The 27,843-nt window shown below is 43.6% G+C and overlaps 1 protein-coding gene across 1 annotated transcript in view; it reads right to left on the reverse strand.

Annotated features, from left to right (window-relative positions):
- Positions 1-27,843, reverse strand: part of GALNT1 (polypeptide N-acetylgalactosaminyltransferase 1) — a 487,294-nt gene that overhangs the window by 70,687 nt on the left and 388,764 nt on the right. The window contains 1 exon segment of the mRNA XM_029589850.1: positions 6,320-6,500. Within this exon segment, the coding sequence (XP_029445710.1) occupies positions 6,320-6,500 (181 nt within the window).

Genomic DNA, 27,843 nt, shown 5'->3' on the forward strand with positions numbered 1-27,843 from the left:
TACTGTAAGCCAATGTCTGTATGTCGATGCCAGAAGTCTAGAAGTAAGATGGGAGAGTTATCACGTATAGCACTGAATGAAGAGGAAGACATAACTGGCATCTCGGAGACCTGATGGAAGGAGGATAACTAATGGGACAGTGCTATACCAGAGTACAAATTATATCACAATGATAGGGTGGATCACCTTGGGGGCAAGGTGGCGCTTTATGTTTGGGATAGCAAGAAGTCCAACAGCATAAATATCCTGCAAGAGACTAAATGCACAGTAGACTCTTTATGGGTAGAAATCTCAAGGTCAATATTCAAAGCTGGCCATTTAAGTAACTTAGCAGGATATAACTTCTCTAAATTACAATGTATATTCAGCGGCACAGTGAAGCTGCTGAACATACATGTATAAGCGATCACTTTATTTATTTATTTATTTATTTAACACTTTTTTATTCCGACCTTCATAGTAATAACCATATCGGATCGGTTTACATAGAACAAGGGTATAACTGAAGCGACAACTAAAGTAATTAACAATAGAGGTGGATAAGGCAAAATTACATTTAACAAGGAGTAAAAAACTTGGAAGCTTAAATAGCTGGAAGGAAGGTAAAGGCAGGTAGTAATTATAACATAGTACAATAGAGAATACGGGTTAAAGCTTAATGTGCTTTAACCTGGAGGTGCTAGAGTCTATCGTTCAAGAAGATAAAAGACCATTCGTCCAGGTGGGATTAATTGCGACTAGTGATTGTCTGGAGGATCAGAGAAGGCTTGGTGAAAGAGCCACGTCTTGAGTTTTTTTCTGAAAGTTAAGAGGCATGGTTCCAATCTGAGGCTTGAGGGAATGTTATTCCAAATAGATGGGCCCGCTATTGAAAACGCTCGGTCTGATAATGCTTTAGGGAGCCATTGATGAGAAGAGAGGACTGCTTCTCCACCCTCTCTGTTATTGCATGTGCCACGGCATAGTAGGACTGAGATTCTCTGGCATCTGCCTGCATGCCATATTCATCATCCACGTCTTGTTTAGCTGTCTCAATGATCTGCTTAGCATCATTCTCAGAAACGTCATCAGTGTTTAGATTTTTACGTATTTTGTCTTCTGCTTCAAGTCTACTGGATGCATCATCTTCATCCTCTTCCTCGTACTCAGAGCCACTCTCTTCGCTATCTGATCTAGGTGCCACTTCATACCCAGGATTCATTTCTAACCAAGTTTCCAGCTGACTAGCTTTTGGTGCTTCTGGTGCAAGTAGAACTTTACCAGTTTCAGTGTGGATTACTTTGACTGGAAGATCACGCATCTGATTGCTCTCATCTATTAACTCACCATCAGGACCCAGACCAGATCCCATTCCATCTGTATTCTCCTCTGCCTTTTCTTTTTCTCTTTTGCTGCCTGGGCTTGCTTGTGCTCCCACACCAGACTAGTCAATCAAATTAGCCACATACTCATCAGTCTGCTGCAGCAGATAGGCAAGACGCCTGTCTTTCTTCTGGTCAATCAACTTACGATAGCCTTCCTCATCTTCAGCCATCAGTCTTCGCATCCTTTCCTTCTCATTTCGCTCGGTTTCCTTTTTTTGCTCACGCTCTGTGTTGGCATGCCAAGTGGCCACAGCTTTGGAAAGTTTCTGAATTTTCCCAGTAACAGAGCGATGATACTCCTTGAAGTCTTTCGCATGCTGCAAGATGCTATTGAGATATTCCTGGTGCTTCTGCCTTCGCTTCCTCTCCTGCTCAATCTTTTGTTGCTTTTCCAAGTTTTCTGTCATGCGGGCCTCCCGAAGGGTCTGCCGCTTGCTGCGTTTGTAAGCTTTAGAGTTCAGCGCAGTTTCCAATGTCGTGTCACGCCGCATGCAAGCCACCACCTCTTGTCGCAGCTGTCGTTGGAAGTTCAGCAGTCGAGTTCAGGAGCGCTCCTGGGTATCTTTTCAGAGATTCAATGTACCCTTGGTCCCTCCCGATGCAGCCTAGCGAAACACGGGACCATGTCGGGGGACCGATTTAAAGTTTTGCACTTGAACTAATGGAGTTGCCTATATAAATATTGATATCCTCTGCCTTTGGAAATATAAAGTACACCATATTACTTGTGGTGGTTAAATATTCATCCTGCACCAGATTTCAATTACCCCAATATTGACAGGGTAAATGTAACAGGACATACTAGAGAGGTCAAGTTCCTGGATGGAATAAATGACTGCTTCATATAGCAATTGATTCAAGAACCAACAAGAGAGGAAGCTATTTTAGATCTAAATCTTAGTGGAACACAGGATTTGGTGGTGGGGTCACTTGGCAATAGTGATCATAAAATGATCTAATTTGAATTAAACACTGGAAGGGGGACAATATGTAAATCTACAGCTCTAGCACTAAACTTTCAAAAGGGAGACTTTCATAAAAAGAGGACGATAGTTAGAAAACAACTGAAAGGTGTAGCTATAAAGTTTAAAAGTGTACAACAGGCATGGATATTGTTTAAAAATACCTTCTTAGCACAGCAGTCTATGCATTAAGAAGGGTGGAAGGAAGGCCAAACAACTGCCAGCTTGGTTAAAAGGTGATGTGAAAGAGGATATTTTAGCCATAAAATTGTCCATCAAAAATTGGAAGAAGGATCAATCTGAAGAACATAGGATATAGCATAAGCATTGGCAAGACATAATTTGAAAAGATTTTGGCCAAAGCAGGAATCCTGCGATGGAGTCAGCTGGACGGTTAGATGATCAAAGGGTTAAAGGGGCTCTTAGGGAACATAAAGCCATGGGGAATGACCAAATTAATTCTTTGCTTCAGTGTTTACAAATGAAAATGTTGGGGAGGTACCAGTTCCAGAGACAGTTTTCTAGGGCGATGAATCAGATGAACTGAACCAAATCACGGTGAACCTGGAAAATGTAGTAGGCCAGAGTGACAAACTGAAGAGTAGCAAATCACCCAGACCAGATGATATACAACCCAGAGTTCTGGCAGACCTCAAAGATGACATATCAGATCTTTTACGAGTAATCTATAACCTAAACACTAAAATTGCCAATTGTACCTGAAGACTAGAAGGTGGCCAATGTAACCCCGATATTTAAAAAGGGACTAGAGGTCATCCAGGAAACCACAGACTTGTGAGCCTAACTTCAGTGCCAGGAAAAATCATGGAAATTATTCTAAAGAACAAAATAACAGACCATATATTATAGACAGACATGGTTGAATGGGACACAAACAGCATCGATTTACCCAAGGAAAGATTTGCTTCACAAATATGCTACATTTTTAGAAGGGGTTAATAAACATGCAGATAAAGGTGAGCTGGTAGATGTACTTGGATTCAGAAGGCGTTTGGCAAAGTCCTCCATGAGAGGCTTTTAAGAAAATTAAAGAGTCATGGGATAGGAGGCAATGTACTTTTGTGGAGTGCAAACTAGTTAAAAGACAGAAAACCAGAGTAGAATTAAATGGACAGTTTTTTCCGTGGAGAGAAGTAAACCGTGGAGTTCTTCAGGAATCTGTACTTAGACCAGTGCTTTCTAAAATATTTATAAATGATCTGGAAAGGGGAGCAACAAATGAGGTGATCAAATTTGCAAATGACACAAAATTATTTAGAGTAGTTAGATCACGAGTGGATAGTGATAAATCACAGGAGGACCCTGCGAGACTGGAAGATTGGGTGTCCAAACGGCATATGAAATTTATGTGGACAAATGCAAGGTGATGCATACAGAGAAAGATGTTCCATGTTGTAGTTACACGATTTAAGGCTTCATGTTAGGATTTACCACCTAGGAAAAAGATATATGGGTCAGTAGCATGGGATATTCTTAGTGTTTGGGTAATTGCCAGTTTTTGTAGCCTGGTTTGGCCTCTGTTGGAAACAGAATGCTGGGCTTGATAGACCCTTGGTCTGACCCAGCATGGCAATTTCTTATGTTCTTAAATTGGACAATACATTGAAATTGTTGGCCCAGTGTGCTGCAGCAGTCAAAAAAAACCAAACAATGTCAGGAATTAAGAAGGGAATGGTGTATAAAATGGAGAATGTCATAATGCCTCTGTATTACTCTATGGTGAATTGGCAGCTTGAATACTGTGTTCAGTTCTGGTCACTATATCAAAAAGGATATAGATGCACTGGAGAAGGTACAGAGAAGAGCAACCAATGATGAAAGGTTAAAGAGGTTCAGGCTATTCAGCTTGGAGAAAAAATGGCTGAGATGGAGATTTATAAAATCATGAGAGGACTAGAATGGGTAAATGTGAGTCAGTTGTTTACTCTTTCAGATAACAGAAGGACTAAGAGTCACTATATGATGTTAGCAAATTGAACATTAAAAACAAAATCGGAGAAAATTCTGTTTTCATTCAAAACACAATTAAGCTCTGGAATTCTTTGCCAGAGGATGTGGTTAAGGCAGCTATCTTAGCTGGATTTAAAAAAGGTTTGGAGAATCTCCTGGAGGAGAAGACTATAAATTGCTTTTAGTCAAGCTGACTTAGGGATTATTACCGACATTAATATCATGGAATCTATTTAATGTTTCGGTACTTGCCAGGTACTTGTATCCTGGATTGGCCACTGCTGGAAATAGGATGCTGAACTTGAAGGACCCTCGGTTTGACCCAGTATGGCAAATTCTTATGTGGTGATGAACTATAGGTAAGAAACCCTAGTGGACAGTATATTAAGCAAACATTAAGGATATCAGCTGATAGCAGGAGAACCTCAGATGGCAGTAAGGTGAAAACATCTATTTTGGTGAAATCATAGTATTTTTGAAGAACAATAGCAGACCACTCCCCCCTTCTTGAACCCCTGGGTTGAGAGATGCAAGTATAATCAGGGGGCAACAGCGATTTAATATAGGAGTGACCTGGTCTGAAACTCAAGTGTCAGTTATACAAAAACAATCAGGCTTCGAAGCAGACATGATATCATAGATAATTGGGGACTTCTTTGATTAGAGTCGATCTGGAGATCATTCTGTAATGGCAACACAGGGTACATCGAGGTTCACATACAAAAGTATTCAAGCATTATGTTAACATCTTGAGAATATTTTTAATTTAAACCTGTAGGCTCTTCCAGTCAATGGTTTTCTTGCACAAAGTATTATGTCTTCAAGTTTCTTTGGCAAGAGCAGATCTGCGAGTACTGAGCGTTCAGTTTCCAAGCTGTCAAGTTGAGGGATAGTTGGTTCAGATGAAATAGGCTTCCTTCTTGAGTTAATAAGGACGGAACTGACTCCAGAGGAATCAAAGTATATCAGATATGTGAACAAAACCTGTCTGGGCCCCAAAGGAGCTATTAGATTAAATATCCTCAAGCATTTTCTGAATTGTTCTATCAGTGGAATCGGTAGAAAACTCTATACAATATCCACATTCCAGTTTAGAAGAAGACCTTTCTGAGCTAACCAACTTTCACTGCAGAGAGCAAAACTCCTCTAGCTTTCTGTTTTCTTCTGATGGGAATAGGTCAATCACTGGCATACCTCATAAACCAAATAGTCTGTCGGCTGTTAATCACTGGACTGACCACTTGTGAGGTCGGAAAATCCCCGGAGGGTATAATGCTTGCAGGACAGCTTGATGTTTTCATGCCCAGTCCGATATTTGTATTCCTTCTTGGCAAAGAGTCATGACTCTGTGCTTCCCTGTTTGTTCACGTAAAACAATTACTTGCTTTGTGTGTGAAAGGTGTGTGAAAGTTATTAGAGCATATCTGATCACTCTTAATTCTAGAAGGTTGATTTGAAATTGCTTTTCTATATGAGACCAAGTTCTCTAAGTTTGAAAGTGGCCTGTATGGACATCTTACCAATAGTACTTGGTGAGGGGGTAACCAGAGTGGAAATCCATCCTGAAGGGGGACAGGATCTAGGCACCACATCAATTCCTATTTTATTTAACTGGAAATTTCCACTTCAGCGTTTAATAGTTGGGTTAGTTGGTTCCACTAGGAGCAAAGACTACTATAGATGATGTATGTGAAGTCGGGACAGAGGAACTACATGGATGGTCACCCCCAATCACTCTAAGATAACCAAGACGTCTCTTGCGGAGGATCGATGAAAATTCTATTAGCTTAGACGGAGACGTCAATTTGGTGTCGCTGGATGATATCACTCATATGTATTGGCTAATTTAGCCCTGACCATTGACAGAAAAAGAGGTAGAACTTAAAGGCTGATACTTGAAAAGACATCTGAGTTTGGATCTGTGAATTTCAGCTTAATGCTCAAACAGCTCTTTCAAAGATAATTTTGTAATAAAACCACATAAAAGACTTTCAATTTCTACTTATGCTAAACACTGCTTACCTGGGGATATAATGTAAAAGAAATTTTTGAACTCATCCATCCAGACTTCAGCAAGCCGCCTGTTGTTTTTGTTAATGATCTGCCCTGTCCCTCCAGGAAAGGTATAGGGAGTGGCTTTTCGGAACACGTGTCCGACATGTGAACATGTCACGATTTCCAAAGAACCCCCGCACTGCCAGATCTAGAAATGATTGCAGAGCAGTCATTTAGTATGGGAGTTTTGCACAATATACTTTTCATATTTAAAAAGTTTCTATAAAGAAAGTTACTCAGCAAAAATTGAACCACAGGAGCGAGCCTAGTATGTGACTTCCTGGACATATTTCTTGGTATATGAGTTAAATATAAAGTTTTACAACTTTAGACTTAGTAAATTTACAGTGAATATGATAGAGACACAATTCATGCTCTAAAGTAATCAAATTTTAACTTTTTTGCTCTCTATAATTAAGATTTTAGGCTTAGCTGCTAAGCAAACCCTAAATAATGCATAACTGACTTTATTTAAAACAGAGTTGCTTACCTGTAACAGGTGTTCTCCAAGGACAGCAGGATATCAGTCCTTACACATGGGGTGACATCGGATGGAGCCTGCCACGGAAAACTGAGCATGCCCAGGATGCTGCTAACCATGCGTCCACACGGGGTCCTTCTTCAGTCTTATAACAGTTTGCAAAAAAGGAAATCAAAAACCCAAGAGAAACCCAAATCTGCAGGGCAGTAGGCGGGTTTCGTGAGGACTACCATCCTGCTGTCCTTGGAGAATACCTGTTACAGGTAAGCAACTCTGCTTTCTCCAAGGACAAGCAGGATGGTAGTCCTCACACATGGGTGATTAAGTAGCTTCAGGCCGCTCCGAACATGTGCCACAGAGAACTGGTGCCAACGTGCACAACAACTGGCGTGACAACAATCACAGGAGCAGGCCTGCACCCAACGATAGAGCCCACAGAGGGAGAGTTGGGTTTTATGGCTGAAAGAGATTATGAAGGATGGACTGTACGAATCAACAGTCCTGCCTGCCATCCTTGTCCAGGCAATAATGTGAGGCGAAATGTGTGGAGGGAACTCCAAGTCGCCACTCTGAAAATCTCTTGGATGAGAACTGCACGCAAGTGAGCCACCGAGACGGACATGGCCCATACAGAGTGGGCTTTGATGTGACCATCAAACAACAAGCTCGCCTGAGCACAACAGAAGGCAATACAGTCCACTAGCCAATGGGATATGGTCTGCTTGGAGACCGCGACTCCCAATCTGTTTTTGTCGAAGGAGACAAAAAGTTGAGTGGAGATGCGGTGGGGCGCTGCCCATTCCAAGTAAAAGGCAAGTGCCCTCTTGCAATCCAGCAAGTATAGAGCACGCTCACCCTGGTGAGCGTAAGGCCTTGGGAAGAAAGAAGGCGATATAATAGACTGGTTGAGATGGGACTCTGACACCACCTTGAGAAAAAAACTTCAGGTGCGTTCTCAGGTCCACCTTGTTGAGACAAAACCCTGTATAAGGTGGGTACAACACCAGAGCTTGCAGTTCACCAACCCTGTGAGCTGAAATAACCGCAACCAAGAATACAACTTTCCAGGAAAGATATTTCAGGTCACAAGATCTCAATGGCTCAAACGGAGGTTTCATGAGTTGCGAGAGGACCACATTGAGGTCCCAGGAAACCTTTGGAGGATGAGTAGGAGGCTTTAGATGTAATAAACCTCACATGAATTGACCCATGAGCGGATAGGAAGAAATTGCATTACCATCTGCGTGCGGCTGGTATGCTCTGATGGCACCGAGGTAAACTCTCATGGAAGCGGTCTGCAGACCAGACTGGGAGAAGGACAACAGGTAGTCCAAGAGTGAGGGAGGGGAGCACGAAGAAGGGTCCAGTCCACGTCCCTCACACCAAGATGAAAACCTTTTCCTTTTTTTTTTTTTTAAATTTGACAATTTTTATTCTTATTATAACAAATAAAGGTACATCAGCTTGAAAAGCAAACATTAAACATTCCAGAACATAGGATTGCTCCAACCCCAATAGCAATCCCTAGAACTAACCTCCCTCCCACCCTCCCCTACCCCTCCCCCCTGACAGAGTACCATTATACAGCTTTTTGTCCATCCGCCCGCTACAGTTTCACAGTTGATTAAGTAAGTATCGTACATCCGCAGTCTGCCTATGTGAGTAGACAAAGCATCTTAATTGACAGAGTACCACTTCCAATACAAAGTCTTTTATCAGAAAATTCATACACCATAGGAAGGTAAGCCTGTCGTGGTTAGTGCGATATCATCTCAATATCAGACCAATGTGATTACTGACTATCCCAAACCCAAGGCGGTGATAAAGGGTTTCCAAGAGGCATTAAAGGCAGCCAGTCGGTGTTGTTTGGCTGCTGTCAGATGAGCTAAGCGGTGATACGTAGAGAATTTCGCTTTAACCGCCTGGAACGATGGAATATTCCCAGATTTCCAATTAGCAGCTATGAGACTACGAGTGGCGATAAACAATTGGGCACAAACCCTGTGATACTTCTTGGGCACCATGTTGGGAAAATCATGTAGTAAAGCCACTCTAACACTTGGACCGATATCCATTTCAAATAAGCTGCTTAGCCAAGCGAATATCTCCTGCCATAATGAAGCAACTGTGGGGCAATGCCACCAAATATGTAAATAGGTGCCCACCGCACCACAGCCGCGCCAGCATGTATCTTCGATGAGGGGATAAAATTTATGTAATTTGGCTGGGGTATGGTACCACCGATACACCATTTTAAAACAATTTTCCTGGAGCTTAGCGGATATTGAACATTGTCTAGCCAGTTTCAAAATATCACTCCAGGTTTGTGGCCCCAGCTGCATATTCAAATCCACCTCCCATTGTTTGACAAATTTACACTGTTCAAGACCATGTGGGAAAAAAAGCTGATAGAGCTTGGAGATGGCACCCTTGAGGAGGTCACTATATAGGAAGTAAGACTCTATGATAGATCTACCTGGCCGGAGGGAGCCTGTGCGTTGCAGTTTGCGAATAAAATGAGTGATTTGTGCATAAGCTAGAAAACTCAGGGGGGAAGATTATATTTAAGAGCTAGATGTTCCACTGACAATAATGACCCCTGGGAGATGAAGTGCCCTACGGTGAAGATCCCTTTCTCCCGCCAACTGTGAAAGTGGGAGGAGGTGCTGCCAGGAATGAATCGCTCATTGAAGGCCATGGATGATTGGTAAAAATAATGAAAGTCTCCTATGAGCTGTTTGCGCGTCTGCCCCCAAATTCTCAGCGTAGTCTCAAGGGCCCAAGGAATGCATTGTACGGGTCTCCAAACATCCCGCGGCTGCCATGGCATAGCTGTGACCGCCATCTGTCCAACCATGGCCTGTTCAAGTTGGACCCACTGTTTGGGAAATTTGGTGCGGTTAAGATCCAGGAGAGCTCGTAGTTGAGCTGCCTGATAATACCGCATAAGGTTGGGGACCCCCAAGCCTCCCTGTTGCTTTGGCAAAAAGAGAAGAGCACGGGGTAGCCTGGGGGGCCGCCTGCGCCATATAAAATCGAAAATCCTGTGTTGCCAATTATGGAGAATAGAAGCAGGAATATATACTGGCAGGGAGGAAAACAGATACAGAAATTTCGGTAAGATACTCATTTTGACAATGGCAATTCTGCCTAACCAGGAATATAAGCCACGATTCCATTGGCTCATATCAATAGTAATCTTGTCAGCAAGGGGCACATCATTTATTTGAAATAAGTCAGATAGTTGGGATGATAAACGCACACCTAGGTACTTAATATGAGATTTCGCCCATTTAAAAGGAAAGCGGTCCTTTAACCTTTGCACAGTCTCCGAGGTAAGATTAATATTAAGTAACTCTGATTTGTCAAGGTTAACCCTTAGACCGGACACACCACTAAAGGTATCCAGCTCCTGTTTAACCCCCTGGAGAGATGACAATGGGTCAGACAGGAACAACAGGACATCGTCCGCAAATAAGGACAACTTGTACCGGTGGCCCCCTATCTCAAGTCCCTTAATTTCCAAGGACTCGCGGATTCTGATAGTAAGTGGTTCCAGATATAGAGCAAATAATAGAGGCGAGAGCGGGCACCCCTGTCTGGTGCCTCTACCAATGTCAAAAGGGGGCCCGTACCCATTATTTACCTTCACCCTCGCTTGTGGACGAGAATATAGCCTTTGGAGCCACTGAAGGAAATGGGGTCCAAATGCCATATTTTGTAAGGTGGAGAATAAAAAAGGCCAATGTACCAAATCGAACGCTTTCTCAGCGTCTAAAGAAAGCAGCGCTGCCAGTACCTTATTCCTGTGAGCCCACCACATTAAATCTAGCACCTTGCGGATATTATCAGCAGCCATACGTTGTGGCACGAAGCCCACTTGGTCACTGTGGATAAGTGAAGGAAGAAATTTATTAAGCCGGAGAGCCAAAATCCAGGCTAGGATTTTAAGATCTACATTAATTAAGGATATATGCCTGTAAGATGCGCATTGTGTTGGGTCTCGCCCAGGCTTAGGCAGAACCGTAATGCCCGCCACGTTAGTTTGGGGAGCGATAAAGCCATCCGTACGTAAACTATTAAAAAATTGCGTCAATGACCCAACTATAGTGTGCGCGCATTTCTTGTAATAAACACCCGATAAGCCATCAAGGCCTGGGGCCTTACCCGGTTTAAGGGTCTTAATGACCGCTAATTATCTCCTCTTCCATGATGGGGGCTTCCAAAGCCTGCTGCTGATCCGAAGTGAGGCTCGGCAGCATGACCGTTTGTAAATATTGTGCAATATTGTCCGGACATATCTTGTCATTCGATTGGTACAATTGGCCATAAAAACTCGTAAAAGCTTCCCGAATTCCCTTAGAGGCTGTCAGCATTTCACCCCTAGAATTCTTAATTTTAGCTATGGTATTACGAGCCATCTTGGCTTTCAAGCTGTGGGCCAGCAAGCGCCCAGCTTTGTCCCCCCCCTCATAATAAGCCTGCTTTGTGATCTCTAGAGTATGAAGTAGCTGAGCGTTATCAATTTTATATAGTTCTGACTTTGCAGTGAGTAATTTTTGATAGCACCGTGGGGATAAAGTTCTCATATGTTCCTGGGAGAGGAGTCTAATTTTGTGCAGTAAAGCCCCCCTGGCTTGTTGCTTACGGCGTTTGCAAGCGGCTGCTCTAGAAAGTAGGAGGCCTCGAGCGAACGCTTTAGAGCAGTCCCATATTATGCCAGTGTTGACATCTGGGGTGACATTGAGCTGAAAGTATTCGGAAAGCTGGGATTCAAGCTTCTGAACAAATGAGGGGTCGGATAGGAGGGATTCATTAAGTCGCCAAAAACAGTCCCCCCGATCATCATCGCTAATGTCTATGTCCAAGATGACAGGGGCATGGTCGGACCAAGAAATAGCATCAAGGTCAGTTTTATGGACCCTATTGCCCAGCTGCTTATCCACTAGAAAATAATCGATTCTAGAGTAGCTGTCATGCGGATGTGAGTAAAATGAATAGGATCGCGACTGAGGATGTCGGACTCGCCAAATATCTATGAGAGTCCAGTCTTCCATCAAGGCCTTCAGTTGCTTCCGAGCAGACTGAGGCATATGGGAGTATGCCGTCGAATTATCTAAGCCCTGCTGCAACGTGATGTTAAAATCGCCGCCTAGGATGATAAAGCCTTCAGCATGAGTTACCAGCAGAGCCTGAATTTCTTTCAAAAAGGGCCCATATGCCGTGTTGGGGGCATAGACAGCTACCAAAGTATATACCTGTGCTCCCAGCTTAAGTTTCAGCAATAAATATCGACCGTTAGGGTCTGCAACATGTGAGAGATATTCATAAACCAGTGAAGCCGAAAGCAGTATCCCCGTCCCTGTATATTTAGCACCACTGGTGCAGCCAGCGTGGTAAACAGTTGGAAAGGATTTATGGTCTAATAAATGACCATGGTGGGGCCTTAAATGGGTTTCTTGCACATATACTATATCCGCTTTTTGTTGTTGTAGTTCTTGCCTAAGTAGGAATCGCTTCCTATAGGTGTTTAACCCTTTAACATTAAGAGAGACTATTCTAACCATGAGGAAAACATATGAAACAGAGATAGACTATAGGTGATACTCTGGCAGACTTTACTGTGTAATAAAAGGGTATCGGTGTAGAGACTAGACTGAGCGGGCCCGGACCTCTGTCAGGGTTCCGGATGGGCTGTGTAACCTGAAGCAACATTAAAGTAACCCTGTCCCTTGTGGGTTTGTTACCAAGAACGTCCACTATCTGTTCACGTGGACCTCCACCCAGGGGGTACCGAGGAGCAATGCTGGAGGCCAACTTCCAGCCCCCCCCTCCCAAGCTCTCTACAATGAAACTAAAACAGATTAGCAAATAACAGCAATAAACTTGTTAAACGTTCTATCTGGGAATACCAGCACATGAGTAGACTGGCAAGTAAAAAAGTTACTAGTGTAGAAAATATTAACACAGACCGAAACCCACGATCTGTAAAAAGAAATAGAAAAGACCGGTCAGGCATTTAAGGGGCATCAAATAGCAAAACCAGCACCAACAACTTGTTCAGTGTCCCCCACAAGCCCATCATCCGTGCTCAGAGGATGGTTGGATAACTGGGGTGGGCTGCCTCCGCAGACGTCCCCTGCCTGCTCCCGGCCGGCGCCATCTTGGAGTCGCATCAGGCATATTCTGCTTAGTCATGGTGGCTTCAGCTGTAAACGAATGAGCCAGGCTTGCCTCCTTGAAGATATGGGCCGCGACCGCCAGAGATTTAATTTTGTAAGAGTTCCCGTTGTGCTGAAATAATAGGGCAAAGGGAAATGCCCAACGATACTTGATCTGTGCCTGACGGAGGGCTGCTGTGACTTCTCGGAGCTGAAAACACTTTTGTAGTGTGGAAGGCGCCAGGTCATTATAGAAAGCTATAGTACAGCCTTACCAGGTCCAGCCGGGGTGTGCTCGTGCCAGAGAAATGATCTCCTCTTTCTGCTGATAGTTTAAGAATTTAAGGACAATGTCCCGCGGTTGGTTATCTCTCCTCTGGCCTAAGGCCCGATGTGCACGTTCTAGCACTATGATCGGGTCAGATTGCGTCTCAGCCGAAGAGGTTTTGTTGTCCAAAATCAGAGCTTTACAAATGGCCGCCGCCATATGCATGCAGTCCTGGAACAGGTCCGTTTCCGGCACGCCACGAATGCGGAGATTAGAGCGTCGAGCCCTGTTCTCTAAATCTTCAATTTTTTCGTGCATCGTCTCCAAAGTAAGCGAGGCCTATTGTGTGTGGCTATTAAGCGATTCCAAATTAGCACTGTTGCTATCCATCCTGGTATCCATGTCGTCCACGCGGTGCCCCAGGGAATTAAGATCTTCTCGTAAGTCGGCCATGCTGGCTAAAAGGTCCGATCGGATCTCACAGAACCAGGATCTGATTTCGGACCGGGTGGGGATGTCCGGATGCAAACCTCCCGTTGCGCATTCTTCCCCGGCGTCAAAGCCGGTGTCCATCATGGCGGACTCCGCTAATTCATCCCGCTGCTGTAGGCCTTGCTCGCCGCCCTCATCCGAGGGAAGGTCGTCGGCTATTTTACTGAAGGAGAAGTGCTTAAGGTCGGCGGTTTTTTTTCTCGCAGCCATCCTGACCCCATCTGCCATGGATCCCGTGGAGCGTACTGCCGGAATCAACCCAGATATTTTCCAGTTAAGAGCAGCTTAAGAGCTTTGGGAGGGAGCGCAGCTTTTATGTGGCCATCTTTCAGCGCTGCTCAATAGCGCCCCCCTCGAAAACCTTTTCCACTTTAGATTATAAGATTTTCTAGTGGTTTGTCTTCCTGGACTCCAGAATAACATGACACACCCCCCTCCGAAATGCTGAGGGCCTGCACAGTCACTCGGTCAACATCCAAGCCGTGAGAACCAGGGCTTGTAGGTTGGGGTAGCGAAGCCCGCCCTGGTCCTGGGTGATTAGATCTGGAGACGTTCCCAATTGGATTGGAGGGCGCGAGGCCAGGTCCGAAATGGTCGGAAACCAGACCTGACAGGGCCAGTAGGGGGCGATCAGGACCATGGGGCCCTGATCCTGTTGCAACATCTGGAGGGTTTTCGATATAAGAGGAAGGGGAGGGTAAGTGCACAGCAGCCTGTTGCCCCAGTGAATCGAAAAGGCATCTGCCACCAATCTGCTGCTCCTCCGACCTAGGGAGCAGAAGCAGTGTACTTTCCTGTTTTCCAAGGAGGTGAAGAGGTCTATATTCAGGGTCCACCATGAGCGAAAAATCTGGTTCACTACCTCTTGATTGAGAGACCATTCATGAGGCTGGAATGCTCAGCTCAAGGTATCTGCTAGGGTGTGGTCCACCCCTGGGAGGTACACTGCCCTGAGGGTGATGCCATTGTTGATGGCCCATGACCAAATGTGGACCGCCTCCTGACAGAAGGTGAAGGACCCCCATTCCCCCATTTATTCAGATACCACATGGCTACCTGATTGTCGGTTTGCACAAATACTACCTGTAGGGTGTACCGAATCACTCACAGCTCCAAAAGGTTGATCTGGAATTGCGATTCCTGTGCAGACCAAAGCCCCTGGGTGTGGAGGTCCGCAACATGTGCCCCCCACTCCGTCCGGGATGCATCGGTTGTGAGGGTAGTCTGGGGTTGAGGGCTCCAAAAGGGGCATCCCCGCTCCAGATTTGAAGGGGTTGCCCACCATTGGAGAGACTGCTGCAACAGTTACGTGACCAGAAACGAGCACGCTGGTAGCTTGACATCACTGGGAACGCTACATCCACTGTGCTCTGCACATTTGCAGCTGAGCCGGGGGGTGACATGCACAGTCATGCCATGTAGCTGTTGCGACCATTGCTGCCCGTCTCCACTATGCCCACCTTTCTGCTTTGGGGACTCCCTCTTTGCCTGTGAGAAGTTTGGCTGCCACGGCATCCTCATGCCGTCCTCCTCCAGCGTCCCCAGACTGGCTAGACGCTGCACACTGCCATGTTCCATGGAGCCTAAGGGCGTGCACGCGGTGTGGCCCCGACTGAAGTACCAGCAGTGGCGCGAACCTCAGGGGCATCCCCCTGAGATGACGTTATCTGCACCGGATATTTAAGATCTCTGAAATAGCTAACGAATCGAGTTAGCAAAGGTTTACCGGACATGGGTTACTCTACCTAAGCTACTCTGCCTCCACGGACTTACCAGGGGTACCCGCTCCTCGGGGGCCTCGTTTCTCTTTTGCCTTTCAGACTGCAGTCTGGAACCGGTACTCGCTCCTCGAGGGCCCTCGTTCCCGGACTTGCTATTGAATACCACTTCTGCCAGGAAGTCTTTGCTGCCTACAACATCAGTGAGTTACACTCTCTCTCTCTCAGAGCGTTCCCTGGAACCAGGTACTCGCTCCTCGAGGGCCTACTTCATTCCAGCTCCTGGGCTGTTTCCAAAAACTATTGTGAGAGTGTTACCATCAAGGTTCTGTTCCTGAACTCTGCATACCCTGCCTACTCACTATATTCAGTTCTCTACAGCTCAGTTATCCAGGATCGCTGTTCCAGTATCTGAGGGACTACAGCCCAGCCGGGCAATTCAGCTCACTACTGCCACCCCTGGTGGTTCAATATACTGTTTAATAAAAGAACTAGTATGCGTCTGTCTCCATACTCTGAGCCTGACCGGTGGTCCCTCTCGGGATCTCCCCCGGGGGCGTGGTCATCTGCTACTGGCCCAAGGATCCACCCACAACTACCTCAAACCAATTCCTTCGCCCAACAAGCGAAGGAATTGGTGAGTTGAGACATGGAAGCAGTTAGAGATTTGTCGAGTGAGAGCCGCGAGGGTCTCTGCCCTATCCCGAGGCAGGAAAGCTTTCACCTGGATGGTGTCCAGATGAGCTCCAATGAAGTCCAGTTGTAATGAGGGTTGGAGGTGGGATTTTGGGTAGTTGATCAGAAATCCCAAGGTCCCCAGAATTTGGATCGTGATGTGCTTGGCATCCTGTGCCCCCCTTGTTGGGAGTTGCTTTTGATAAGCCAATCGTCGAGGTATGGGAAACCGTGAATCCCCCATCTTTGAATATGGGCTCTGACAACTGTCAGACACCTGATGAAGTCGCAGGGTGCGGATGCCAGGCGAAAGTACAGAGCTTGATACTGATAGTGGTTCCCGTTGACTAGGAATTGTAGGTACTGCTGAGCCCTCTGAAAGATGGGTATATGGGCGTACACTTTTTAGATCAAGGGAACAAAGCCAGTCTCCCACTTTGAGAAGGGGGATCAGTGTGCCCAGCGAAACCATTTTGAACTTTACCTTCACCAAAAAACAGTTTAAGGCTCTCAAGTCCAGAATGGTTTGAAGGCTACCCATTTTCTTAGGGATTAGAAAAGAACCTGGAAAAGAACCCCTCTCCCTGCTGGCTGGGTGGAACGGGTTCGACCGCTCAAGCCAGTAAAAGGGCGGAGAGCTCTATCCGAAGTATCTGCGAATCCCCCACTGCTCGCCACCAGGAACACGGAGGTGAGTGGGGTGAAAGTTGCTGGAAGTGAAACTGGTAACCCTGAACACGATGGACAGGACCCGAAGGTCCAAAGTAATTGAGGTCCATCGATCTGTGAAGAGCTGGAGCCGACCCCCTCTGGGGGGGAAAGCATGCTGCAAAGGAGGTTGGCTCATGCTCCCTGACCGCCAGTCAAATCCCCGTGGCGGGGATCTGCGGCGGGACTGTAGTTGTCTGTGGGGTTTGAGGCAGTCTTGGCCTCGCCCTGCCAGGAGGATGTTGGGCCCTGGACCTCTGTGCTGGTGGGTAGTATTTGCGTGGCCAATAAAAAGGGCGTATTGAGTATTGCCGAGGGGGGGGGGGGGGGAGTTTGGGTGGCTGAGTGTTATAGGTACTGGCTGACAGTTGCTGAAGGGTCTCCTGATAGTCCATCAGTTGTGCTACCACCTCTTTAATTCTGTCACTAAACAGATTGTCCCCTGAACATAGCAAATCAACCAGGCAGTCCTGGATTTTAGGGTGAAGATCAGAGGTGCGCAGCCATGCAGTACCGAGCCCCGATGCCCACTCCAGTGGTTCTCATGGTTGTCTTGAAGACATCATATGGAGAACAGACTTTGTGCTTGTCGCACTCAAGACCCTGTTGAACTACCTTTTGGAATTCCTCCTGGAATTGTACAGGCAGGAGTTCACTGAACTCCTGGGCCTGCTTCCATAGGTTTCTGGAGTACTGACTAATGTACAGCTAGTAATAAGCAGTGTGGGCCGTCAACATTGCGCCCTGAAAAATTTGGCGACCCAGGGCATCAAGGGCATATGCTCTCGACCCGGGGGGGGGGGGGGGGGGGGTGTTGAGGCATGGGTGCAGATCCTCTTTGCCTTCTTCAGAGTGGATTCTACCACCACCAATTGGTGGGGGAGATGATGGCAGTCAAACCCAGTGGTAGGTTGGACCAGGTAAATGGCATTTGTCTTACGATTCACAGGAAGAACTGATATGGGGTGCTCCCGAAGGCGGGCCACCAAGTCTTTGAAAATGTCATGGGCCAGTACTGCCACGACCTCTTTTGGAGCATCTGACCTCACCAATAGGCCCCTGCGCTAATTATACTGAGATCTGGTCCCTCCCGACGCAGTTAATCGAAACACGGTCCGTGTCGGGGGTCTGTGAACATGATTCATTAAGATGTTAGTTTCCATAAATAAATAAACATTTTTTGAACAGATTTGTGTTCTTGTGGGCTTTTCAAGTTTTATCCCAATCACTATTATTGTCTCTGAAATATACCAGTAATTCCCACCTACTTTGTTTGGGAGTGTTAATACTTTATATTGTTTATTAAACAATATTTTACTCTATAAAATATTCCTTTAAGTTCTACTGCTGTACTCAATGCTTTTGACATAAGTACGTTCATTAATGATGGCACCAGCTAGGTTTACTTAACTAAATTCCTGTTTAAAATTATGATTTTAAAACAATACTTTAAAAAATGTTTAGGGACTCAGTTGATAGTTAAAACAATTAAGATCCTTTTTTATTTTGATTTATATTTCATTTCTGAGTTGCTGCTGCTGAAAATTTAAAATATCCTCCACTTAGGTGCTTTCACCATTACACCTATGCTAATCCTTATCAGAAATCCATGCAGATCTTACCACAATGATACATATAAAGAAAGAATGGCACATAATCAGCTAATAAGGGAATTTGGGGAAGAAGGTTTATAAAAATAAAGTGTGTGGCCATAATATAAATATTTAACCATATGTGAAAATATTGCAGGACAAATGGAAAAGAATCCTATGTATAAAGCCAATATAGAAGCAAGGAAGTTAAAAAAAAAAAAAAAAAAAAGGCAAGCTGACAACTTGATTGATTGAACTAATACTGCAACCCATGGTACAGTTAAATGTCCTTTTTTGCAGCATTTCTATTCAAATAGAAAAATGTCTCATATTTAAACATTTAAATTGTAATAAATCACAAATTATATCAACATAAATCAAACATTTAAATTTCAAAATCTCCCATAAATCAGTATCCAAAACCTTTATAGTCATGTAATAAAAAAAGGGCCCACAATATACTCAAACAAACCACAAAATATCAAAATGTTCCCATTGGATGATTATTACTGTGAACACAATGGTTGGCTACATTAGATATATGGGGAAAGGGGGTTGGGTTTAAAAGTGGAAAATGAATCTGTAGAGTCCTTCATTTTCAGTTTTAGCCGATTTTTACTCAAAAATTTCCAGATTTTTCCAAAAGTGACAATTGATTTAAAAAGATTTTTAACCTAATTTTAGGTTGATAAAAAAGCAGCTCCAGAGCTGGAGATGCAGCATCTCAAGACTTTCATCAATTGACTGAAGCCAGTGCTGGCCAAAACACCTGCAGTGCTTCAAATATTCTTAATATTCATTTTTTTATCTTGGCGTATGTCCACCATAATAAACTGATATTTACCCAGAAAAAATAATGAGAAGTTTTTCTCCTGTTTTTGTCATAATAAACCCTGATAAATTCCTGAGAAAATTAAAAAAAAAATAAAAATAGAAAATGAAACTCCCTAATTATCTGGCACTTTTGTACATTCTATTACTTTTTTAATAAAAAGTTTAAACCTAAAAAATAAATAAATAAAAATGAAACATCACACAATCCCCACAAACCCCCCCCCCAAAAAAAAACCCCAAAAACTTTAAAAAATAAAATGCACTGTCCTCCCAAGGATTTCCAACTCAATTTCAAAAGAATATAAAAGGAGCTGATGGAAAAAAAACCCCCAATTTTCTTTCAAAAGTTCATTTCATGTGGTTATAAGTAAAAAAAAAAAATTCAAATTAAACCACAGACACCTATGGCGTCAGATATTATATCTAACATTTATCAATTGTGGCTCCAATGCCAACAGTAAAAATTTCATTACCAAATGTTTTCCAAATCACATATACTCAAGGAGCTAGAGAGGAAGAGGTTGGAACAGAATAAAAAGAAGAGACTATCATGATCTAACATGTTTCGCTTCGGGGACATTCCCCGCTATTATTATCAAAGGAGTCATTCTTCATGATTCTTTATCAACGGATCCCTCCCATGTGAGAGATTGGGAGCTGGTGTGTATGATAAAGGGATCGTGTGAATGTGAGTGTGCTATCCTGTGTGAAGGGATTGTGTATGTATGAGAGAGAGCCTGAGTGAAGGGGTGCGTGAGAGAGAGACATAGCCTGTGTGAAGATGTATGCGTGAGAGAGAAAGGGAGCTTGAGAGGGACCTTGTATGAGGGTGTGTGTATGTGCACTAGAGAGAGGGAGCATGTGTGTGAGATAGAGAGGGAGCCTGTGTGAGAGGCAGTATTGAGAATGGGGTCAAACTCTGGGAGTGGAGATAGAGTGGAATGAGTTGAGCCTAGAGGTGGAAGGGGGAGATACTGGTAGGTGGAAGAGCTGGGGCCTGAGAGGGCAAAGTGGCCAGAGGAGTAGGCAGAGCGAGTGGAAGGCTCACTCTTACTGTGAATTTCTAGGGGAATTCTGCATCTTTAAGTAATAACTTTTTTTCTGTATTAATTTAAAATGTAATTACTTAAAGACTGTCATATAAATTGTGTTATTTTGACCAATATAAAATATGCAGAATTGTAAGTTTTGTGCGCAGAATTTTAATTTTTTTGCGCAGAATTCCCCAAGAAGTACTAGTAGCAAAAAAGTAACAGGTCAACATAGGTAGAAAAGATATGCAAAATGTTTGAAATGCTAGATAAAATAGTGAAAAAATGTCTGAAAGCCGAAAACAGCAGCAGCAGGGTTCTTACATCTTACGAAGTGGACTCTTGTCCTCAAAGGCTTATACCTTAAACAATCTGATAGCCTATAACGTGAAGCAACTTCTGTATACTTTTTGCTAGTACAGGCTAACAGTTAAGTCTGGATGCAGAATGTTGTTGTTTTCCCTCAATGGACTGATGAACTGAGAAGCACTGGGTATGCTGGCTCATAAGAAATCTTTACAAATACTCCAGAGCTTTCTAGGAAAATTATAGAAGAGTCTTCCATTAGGTCGAGTTGAGCCAATAGTGTGACTCATTGTAGCTGCTTTTCATAATATAACAAAAATCATCTGACTTGAATATTTTGAGGTAATATAACACTACAATATAAAAAAAAGCAGCCTTATGGCACCAACTGTTGGCTGAGAAACTACTGTGTAAAAATAACTTCCCATATAATGACAGCTATAATGGCTGAATTATAAAAACATTCTTGTAACAGACCATTAATTTAATGTTAAACATTCAACTTTAATTTTGAGTACTTGCCAGGTACTTGTATTCGGGATTGGCCATTGTTACAAATAGGTTGCTGGGCTTGATGGACCCTTGATCTGGCCTAGAATGGAACTTCTTATGTTCTTAATGTAGATTTATAAAATTTTCTATATGAATTTTCATATTTTTCAATTAGAAACTGATTTCAAAATCAATTCACAAAAAAAAAACCCAGGATACAAAAGAGGATGGCAGTATCAGGGAACCAGACATCTAGCAATATTATTTGGCCACTCAGGTTAGAATTTTATAATTTTAGCATAACTCTAACCTCTATCAATGCTAGACAGAAATTGAAAGGCTAGAGGGAGTGCTGACTGTTTAACCTTCATCTGTTGGTGGTAAGCTGGACTGGGGAAAGCATGCTTAAAATATTTTAAAAAAAATTCTTAAAAGGGTAAAACTATTACTGGCTGTGTTTATTGTTAGTTTTTAAAGCTAGTATTTGCAAGTGTTAAGAATTTTATATGTTTAGAAATGAACTTTGGGTTAATTTTGCGAGCTGGTATGTTAGTATTTGTTTGTAAGCAATAGAATTGTGAGAGTTTGCAAAACTCACTTACTTGATCTGAAAAGGTGATAATACTAGTTCCTGGGCAATTAGTCACTAATTTGATTCCCTTCCATCCCAGGCTCTTTTTCAGCTAGATAGCCCCCCCTCCCAGTGAGGAAGAAAATCTTTGAAATAGGAGTCATTTAGCGATTTTGAACATACAATTAACCCTGATTTTAGTGATTGACTAATTTTAATCTTGCAGCTGGTTATTCACAAACTAACATGTTACCTAGTTATCCATTTAAAAATCTTGCTGGGTCATTTATCATTTTGCATTAAAGCCCTAACGCTAGCCATAACTTGCGCAATGTCCTCTTTTACCTTTCATCACTCCAAATGACAGAAAATCTTCACTGATATCAACTTTGCTGTTTGTACCTCTTATGTAAAACGGCCCCCTAAAACCTATTCCACCCCCAAGCCTCACCCTGAGTTAAAAGTACCCCCTCTTATAGTGGTATAAATAGTAAGCTAAATTAATCTAAACAGAGAGGATATATTCAATCTATTCTATTTTTATTTGTATTTTTTTCAAATTAACAGGAACACCACCATCCGTAATAGTGCAACTGTAGTTTAATCCACCGCCTCTCGCCACGCAATGGGCCGCAGGCAATTTCAGCAGTTTGTCAAGCACTCTGTTTGTAATCATTTGATGTTGTTCCTCGTTTACTCATAATATTTTATTCAATTTACTTAAAATTTTTTTATTTTTTACCCAAAACCCAAAAAAAGGCTATTATATACTAAATCCTAAAATTTATGATTTTATAACTCAATGTCACTAATAACAGTATATTTTAATGCCATTCAATCCTAAGATTTATGTATTTAACCGCCCTATAAATTTTAATTCAAAACTATCACTATCACAATCACTGTTGATTTTTGTAATATCATTCCATCCTGAAGTATGTATACTTAGCCCCACTGTAGATGTTAATTCAAAACTGTCCCGACATGGGCCATGTTTCGACTGTTTCCAGTCTTCTTCAGGGGATGCCTTGTGTCTTAATCTTAGTTTCAAATTCTATTCTGCCTTTCCAGCGCCATTACTGCAACAGTGAAAAATCGGCAGAATTTAACTTGTCAAATTGAATGATTAGCGCTGGAAAGGCAGAATAGAATTTGAAACTAAGATTAAGACACAAGGCATCCCCTGAAGAAGACTGGAAACAGTCGAAACATGGCCCATGTCGGGACAGTTTTGAATTAACATCTACAGTGGGGCTAAGTATACATACTTCAGGATGGAATGATATTACAAAAATCCACAGTGATTGTGATAGTTTTGAATTACGATGTATAGGGCGGTTAAATACATAAATCTTAGGATTGAATGGCATTAAAATATACTGTTATTAGTGACATTGAGTTATAAAATTATAAATTTTAGGATTTAGTATATAATAGCCTTTTTTTGGGTTTTGGGTAAAAAATAAAAAAATAAATTTTTTTTAAGTAAATTGAATAAAATATTATGAGTAAACGAGGAACAACATCAAATGATTACAAACAGAGTGCTTGACAAACTGCTGAAATTGCCTGCGACCGGCGGTGGATTAAACTACAGTTGCACTATTACTAATGGTGTTGTTCCTGTTAATTTGAAAAAAATACAAATAAAAATAGAATAGATTGAATATATCCTCTCTGTTTAGATTAATTTAATTATTGGGTGAGGATACAGAGCTTCTGTATGGTGATAAATAGTAAGCTTACATATTGGTCTCTACAGAGTCTCTCTCTCTCCCCCCAAACCGGCATTTGTGATAAAAACCTTTTCAGTAATGCACCTGTGGTGGATTAATCAGCATGCGATGCAAAAAATAGCACGGGTGCGATAAATGTATCTTGTGTTGTGGAAATTACTTTTGCGATGCAGGAGCAGGTTAATTAGCCTAACCATGCCCCCCCCCCCTTTTTTTTTTTTTTTTTTTTAAACGCGGGCACAATTTCCATTATATTTATAGAATTTTGAAGAATCTAGGTCTTAGATTTTAAAAGATATCATAATTTAAAACCCCTTAAATTGAGAGACATACCTATTCCATAATCAGCTTTAAAAGTATAGCAACTTAAAAAATTAAGATGCAGCCTGAAGTTCAGCAGAGAATTGAAGGATATCCGTTTTATTGCACTGAATGCCACATGTACTTGTGCACCCGATGCAAAAAGTTCCTGGCTCTCAGAGAATGAGTTTGATCTCTGGAGGCCAGACTGGCAAATCTGGAAGAGCTGAGGCAGTCAGACAGATATATAGGGAAGACCTTCAAGGAAATATTACAACAGTCCCAACTCTAGACAAGCAGCCTTTGTGCTGCTTTGGAAGAGCAAGATCACCTGGCAGGAGACTATCACCTTGGTGTGGTAGGAAGTGATCCTGTAGCTAGGACCTGTCCTCCAGAGACACCTTATCCTTTTGCAATGAGGATATATCTCCAGGGCCATGTGCCCAAGAGGGAAGGGTGTTAGGATTCGTGGGTTTCGTGGACCCTTGGCCCGAGGTGGAGGCTGATGCTACCTGAGGCGTGGGGCCCCACAGGCCCTCACCTAGGGAGGCGAGATCAGCTGCAGCAGGGACACGACTGTAGTTCAGTAGAGAGAGGACGACCTGCGTCAATGCCAGGTGATCGCAGTACTAGGCAGGACTGAAGATACGATGTACCAGAGAAGGAACCTCCAATGCAGAGGTGGCGCTAGGCAGGCCCTGAGGAGCGGGGATCGCAGAGATAGGATCTCTGAAGGAGTAATGCAGAGACTGTCCCGAGGGGTGGGACAGCGTAGCAACAGAGTCTCTGGTGTGATGACGTAGGGGCTGCCCCGAGGAGTGGGGAAGCGCAGAATCAAAGTTTCTGATGAAGTGACGTAGGGGCTGCCTCGAGGAGCAGGGAAGCATAGAGTCAAAGTCTCCGGTGTGGTAAGGTAGAGGCTGCCCCGAGGAGTGGGGAAGTGTAGAGATGGGATCTCCGATAGGCAGTGCTAAGGCTACCCCGAGGAGCAGGGAAGCGAGCCAGCAGGATCTCTGGTGAAGAGCGCAGGGGCTACCTCAAGGAGCGAGGAAGCCTGGAGACCAGGTCTCCCAAGAGGAAGTGCAAGCAGGCCCCCAAGGAGCGGGTACCCGAGCCAGAGTCCAGAACAGGAGGTAGAGATCCAAGGCAGGAACCATGGGTCCAGAGAGACAGGAACTAGCGCCAGTGAGGTGAAGGAACTCGTTGCCAAGTCAGTTTGCATAGGCCAAAGGGGGTGCTTAAGTATCCCAAGGTAATGATGTCATCAGTCAGGGACGGCCCAGGGGTTCCCGCCATTGGCCCTTTAATTAGAGAACAGATGGCACGTGCGCGCGCCTAGGAAGGCCCAGAGTTGGAGCGTGGGCCAGCGGTGTCCCAGCTGCCTTGTGGAGCAAGGAGGACCAGAAACAGCGTGGCGACAATGGCTGGCCAGAGCTGCGAGTTCACCTGGAGTGGAGGGCCAGGCATAGCAGGATGTGAGTTAGGTTGGCTGTGGCTGCCCGCGGCTGACGGTCATAACAAAGAGTTAGGATATGTGATTCAATCATTAGAAATGTAGATAGCTGGTGTCTGGTGGGAGTAAGGATCGCTTGGTATCTTTCCTGCCTGGTACAAAGGCAGAAGACCTCATGTACCACCTAGATTTTAGATGGAGGAGCTGACAAGTCATGGCACACATGGGTACCAATGTTACAGAAAAGTGCAAAAGGGAGGGTCTTAGGTAAGAAACAAATCTAGAACCTTCAGGGTTGCATTCTCAGAAATGCTCACTGCTCCATGTGCAGGACCATAGAAACAGGCTATGCTCCAGTGTCTTAATGTGTAGATGACATAATAGTGCAGGGAAGAGGGTTTCAGATGTTATGAACCGGAAACAATCTGGGGAAGAGGGAGCATATTCCTACAGGGTGGGCTTCACTTTAATCAGAGTGGAACTAGACCGCTGGCACCAACCTATAAAAAGGCGTTAGAGCAGCTTTAAACTAATGATGGGGGGACACCAACAGTTGCTCAAAAGTGCATGCTTCGGAATGTTTTATTTTTGAAGGATACTAACAAAACAGGGAAGGAAGTTAGGGCATCCTGATAAAGAGGTTGCAATAAATGTTAAAGTAGTCCAGATACCTTTAAAATAGAGCAGGCAAAGCAATAAGATTCCAAATTATCCCTGTCAACTGATAATCAGGTTTATACAAACACAATCATATTTTGAAATATCTGCATACAAATGCTAGAAGTCTAGAAAACAAGATGGGAGAGTTAGAATGTTTAGTCAGTCTGACTGAAAAAGTAGATATAATTAATATCTCAGAGACCTGGTGGAAGGAGGATAATCAATGGGACACAGGAGTGCAAATTATATCGCAATGATAGGATGGAGGGGTGGCACCATATGTTAAAGAGGGCATAGAGTCAAACAGGATAAAAGTTATGCAGGAAATAAAATGCACTGTAGAATCTTTATGAATAGAAATTTCATGTGAGAAGGGAAACAGAATATCATGGGGATGTACTACTGTTCACCTGGCAAGAATGAACAGACGATGAAATGCTAACAGTAATTAGGGAAGCTAACAAAATTTGCAACAAATGAGATGGGAATAAGTGAGGTAATCAATTTTGTTGCTGATACTAAATTATTCAAAGTTGTAAAATCCCAAGAGGATGATGAGAAATTGCAAGAGGACCTTACCAGACTGTGAAAATGGGCATCCAAATGGCAGATGACATTTAAGGTGGACAAGTGCAAAATAATTGCCAGGTTCTTGTGGCCTGGTTTGGCTTCTATTGGAAACAGGATGCTGGGCTTGATGGACCCTTGGTCTGACCCAGCATGGCAATTTCTTATGCTCTTATGTACAATAGGAAAAGTAATCGAAATTATAGCTACACAATGCACTGTTCCACATTGGAAGTCACCACCCAGGGAAAGGATCTAAGTGTCATCATGGATACAATAATCGGTGATTTCAATTACCCAGTATTGAATGAATAAATGTCACATAAAGTCATTAGGTCGGCCGTCATAGTTGGTGATTCGATTATTAGGAATGTAGATAGCTGGGTGGCTGGTGGTCGTGAGGATCGCCTGGTAACATGCCTACCTGGTGCGAAGGTAGCGGACCTCACGCGTCACCTAGATAGGATTTTAGACAATGCTGGGGAGGAGCCGGCTGTCGTGGTACATGTGGGCACCAACAACATAGGAAAATGTGGGAGGGAGGTTCTGGAAGCCAAATTTAGGCTCTTAGGTAGAAAGATGAAATCCAGAAGCTCCAGGGTAGCATTCTCTGAAATGCTCCCTGTTCCACGCGCAGGTCACCAGAGGCAGGCAGAACTCCGGAGTCTCAATGCGTGGATGAGACAATGGTGCAAGGAAGAGGGATTCAGTTTTGTTAGGAACTGGGGAACCTTTTGGGGAAGGGGGAGTCTCTTCCGAAGGGATGGGCTCCACCTTAACCAGGGTGGAACCAGACTGCTGGCGCTAACCTTTAAAAAGGAGATAGAGCAGCTTTTAAACTAGAACAAAGGGGAAAGCCGACAGTCGCTCAGCAGCGCATGGTTCGGAGAGAGGTATCTTTAAAGGATACTAATGATGCATTAGAATTAGGGCATCCCAACAGTGAGGTTCCAATAATTAGAAAAGTAGTCCAAGTGCCTGTAACTAAAAACTCACCTGAGCTAAAAAATTCTAACTTATCCCCATCAATTAAAAAGCAGAATAAAAATACAAACAAAAAACAAACTTTGAAATGTTTATATGCTAATGCCAGAAGTCTAAGAAGTAAGATGGGAGAATTAGAATGTATAGCAGTAAATGATGACATAGACTTAATTGGCATCTCAGAGACATGGTGGAAAGAGGATAACCAATGGGACAGTGCTATACAGGGGTACAAATTATATCGCAATGACAGAGAGGAGCACTCGGGAGGAGGTGTGGTGCTTTATGTCCGGGATGGCATAGAGTCCAACAGAATAAACATCCTGCATGAGACTAAATACAAAATTGAATCTTTATGGGTAGAAATCCCTTGTGTGTCAGGGAAGACTACAGTAATAGGGGTATACTACCGTCCACCTGGTCAAGATGGTGAGATGGACAGTGAAATGCTAAGAGAAATTA

The sequence above is a fragment of the Rhinatrema bivittatum genome, chromosome 2 (assembly GCF_901001135.1).
Source record: "Rhinatrema bivittatum chromosome 2, aRhiBiv1.1, whole genome shotgun sequence".
Taxonomy (NCBI): domain Eukaryota; kingdom Metazoa; phylum Chordata; class Amphibia; order Gymnophiona; family Rhinatrematidae; genus Rhinatrema; species Rhinatrema bivittatum.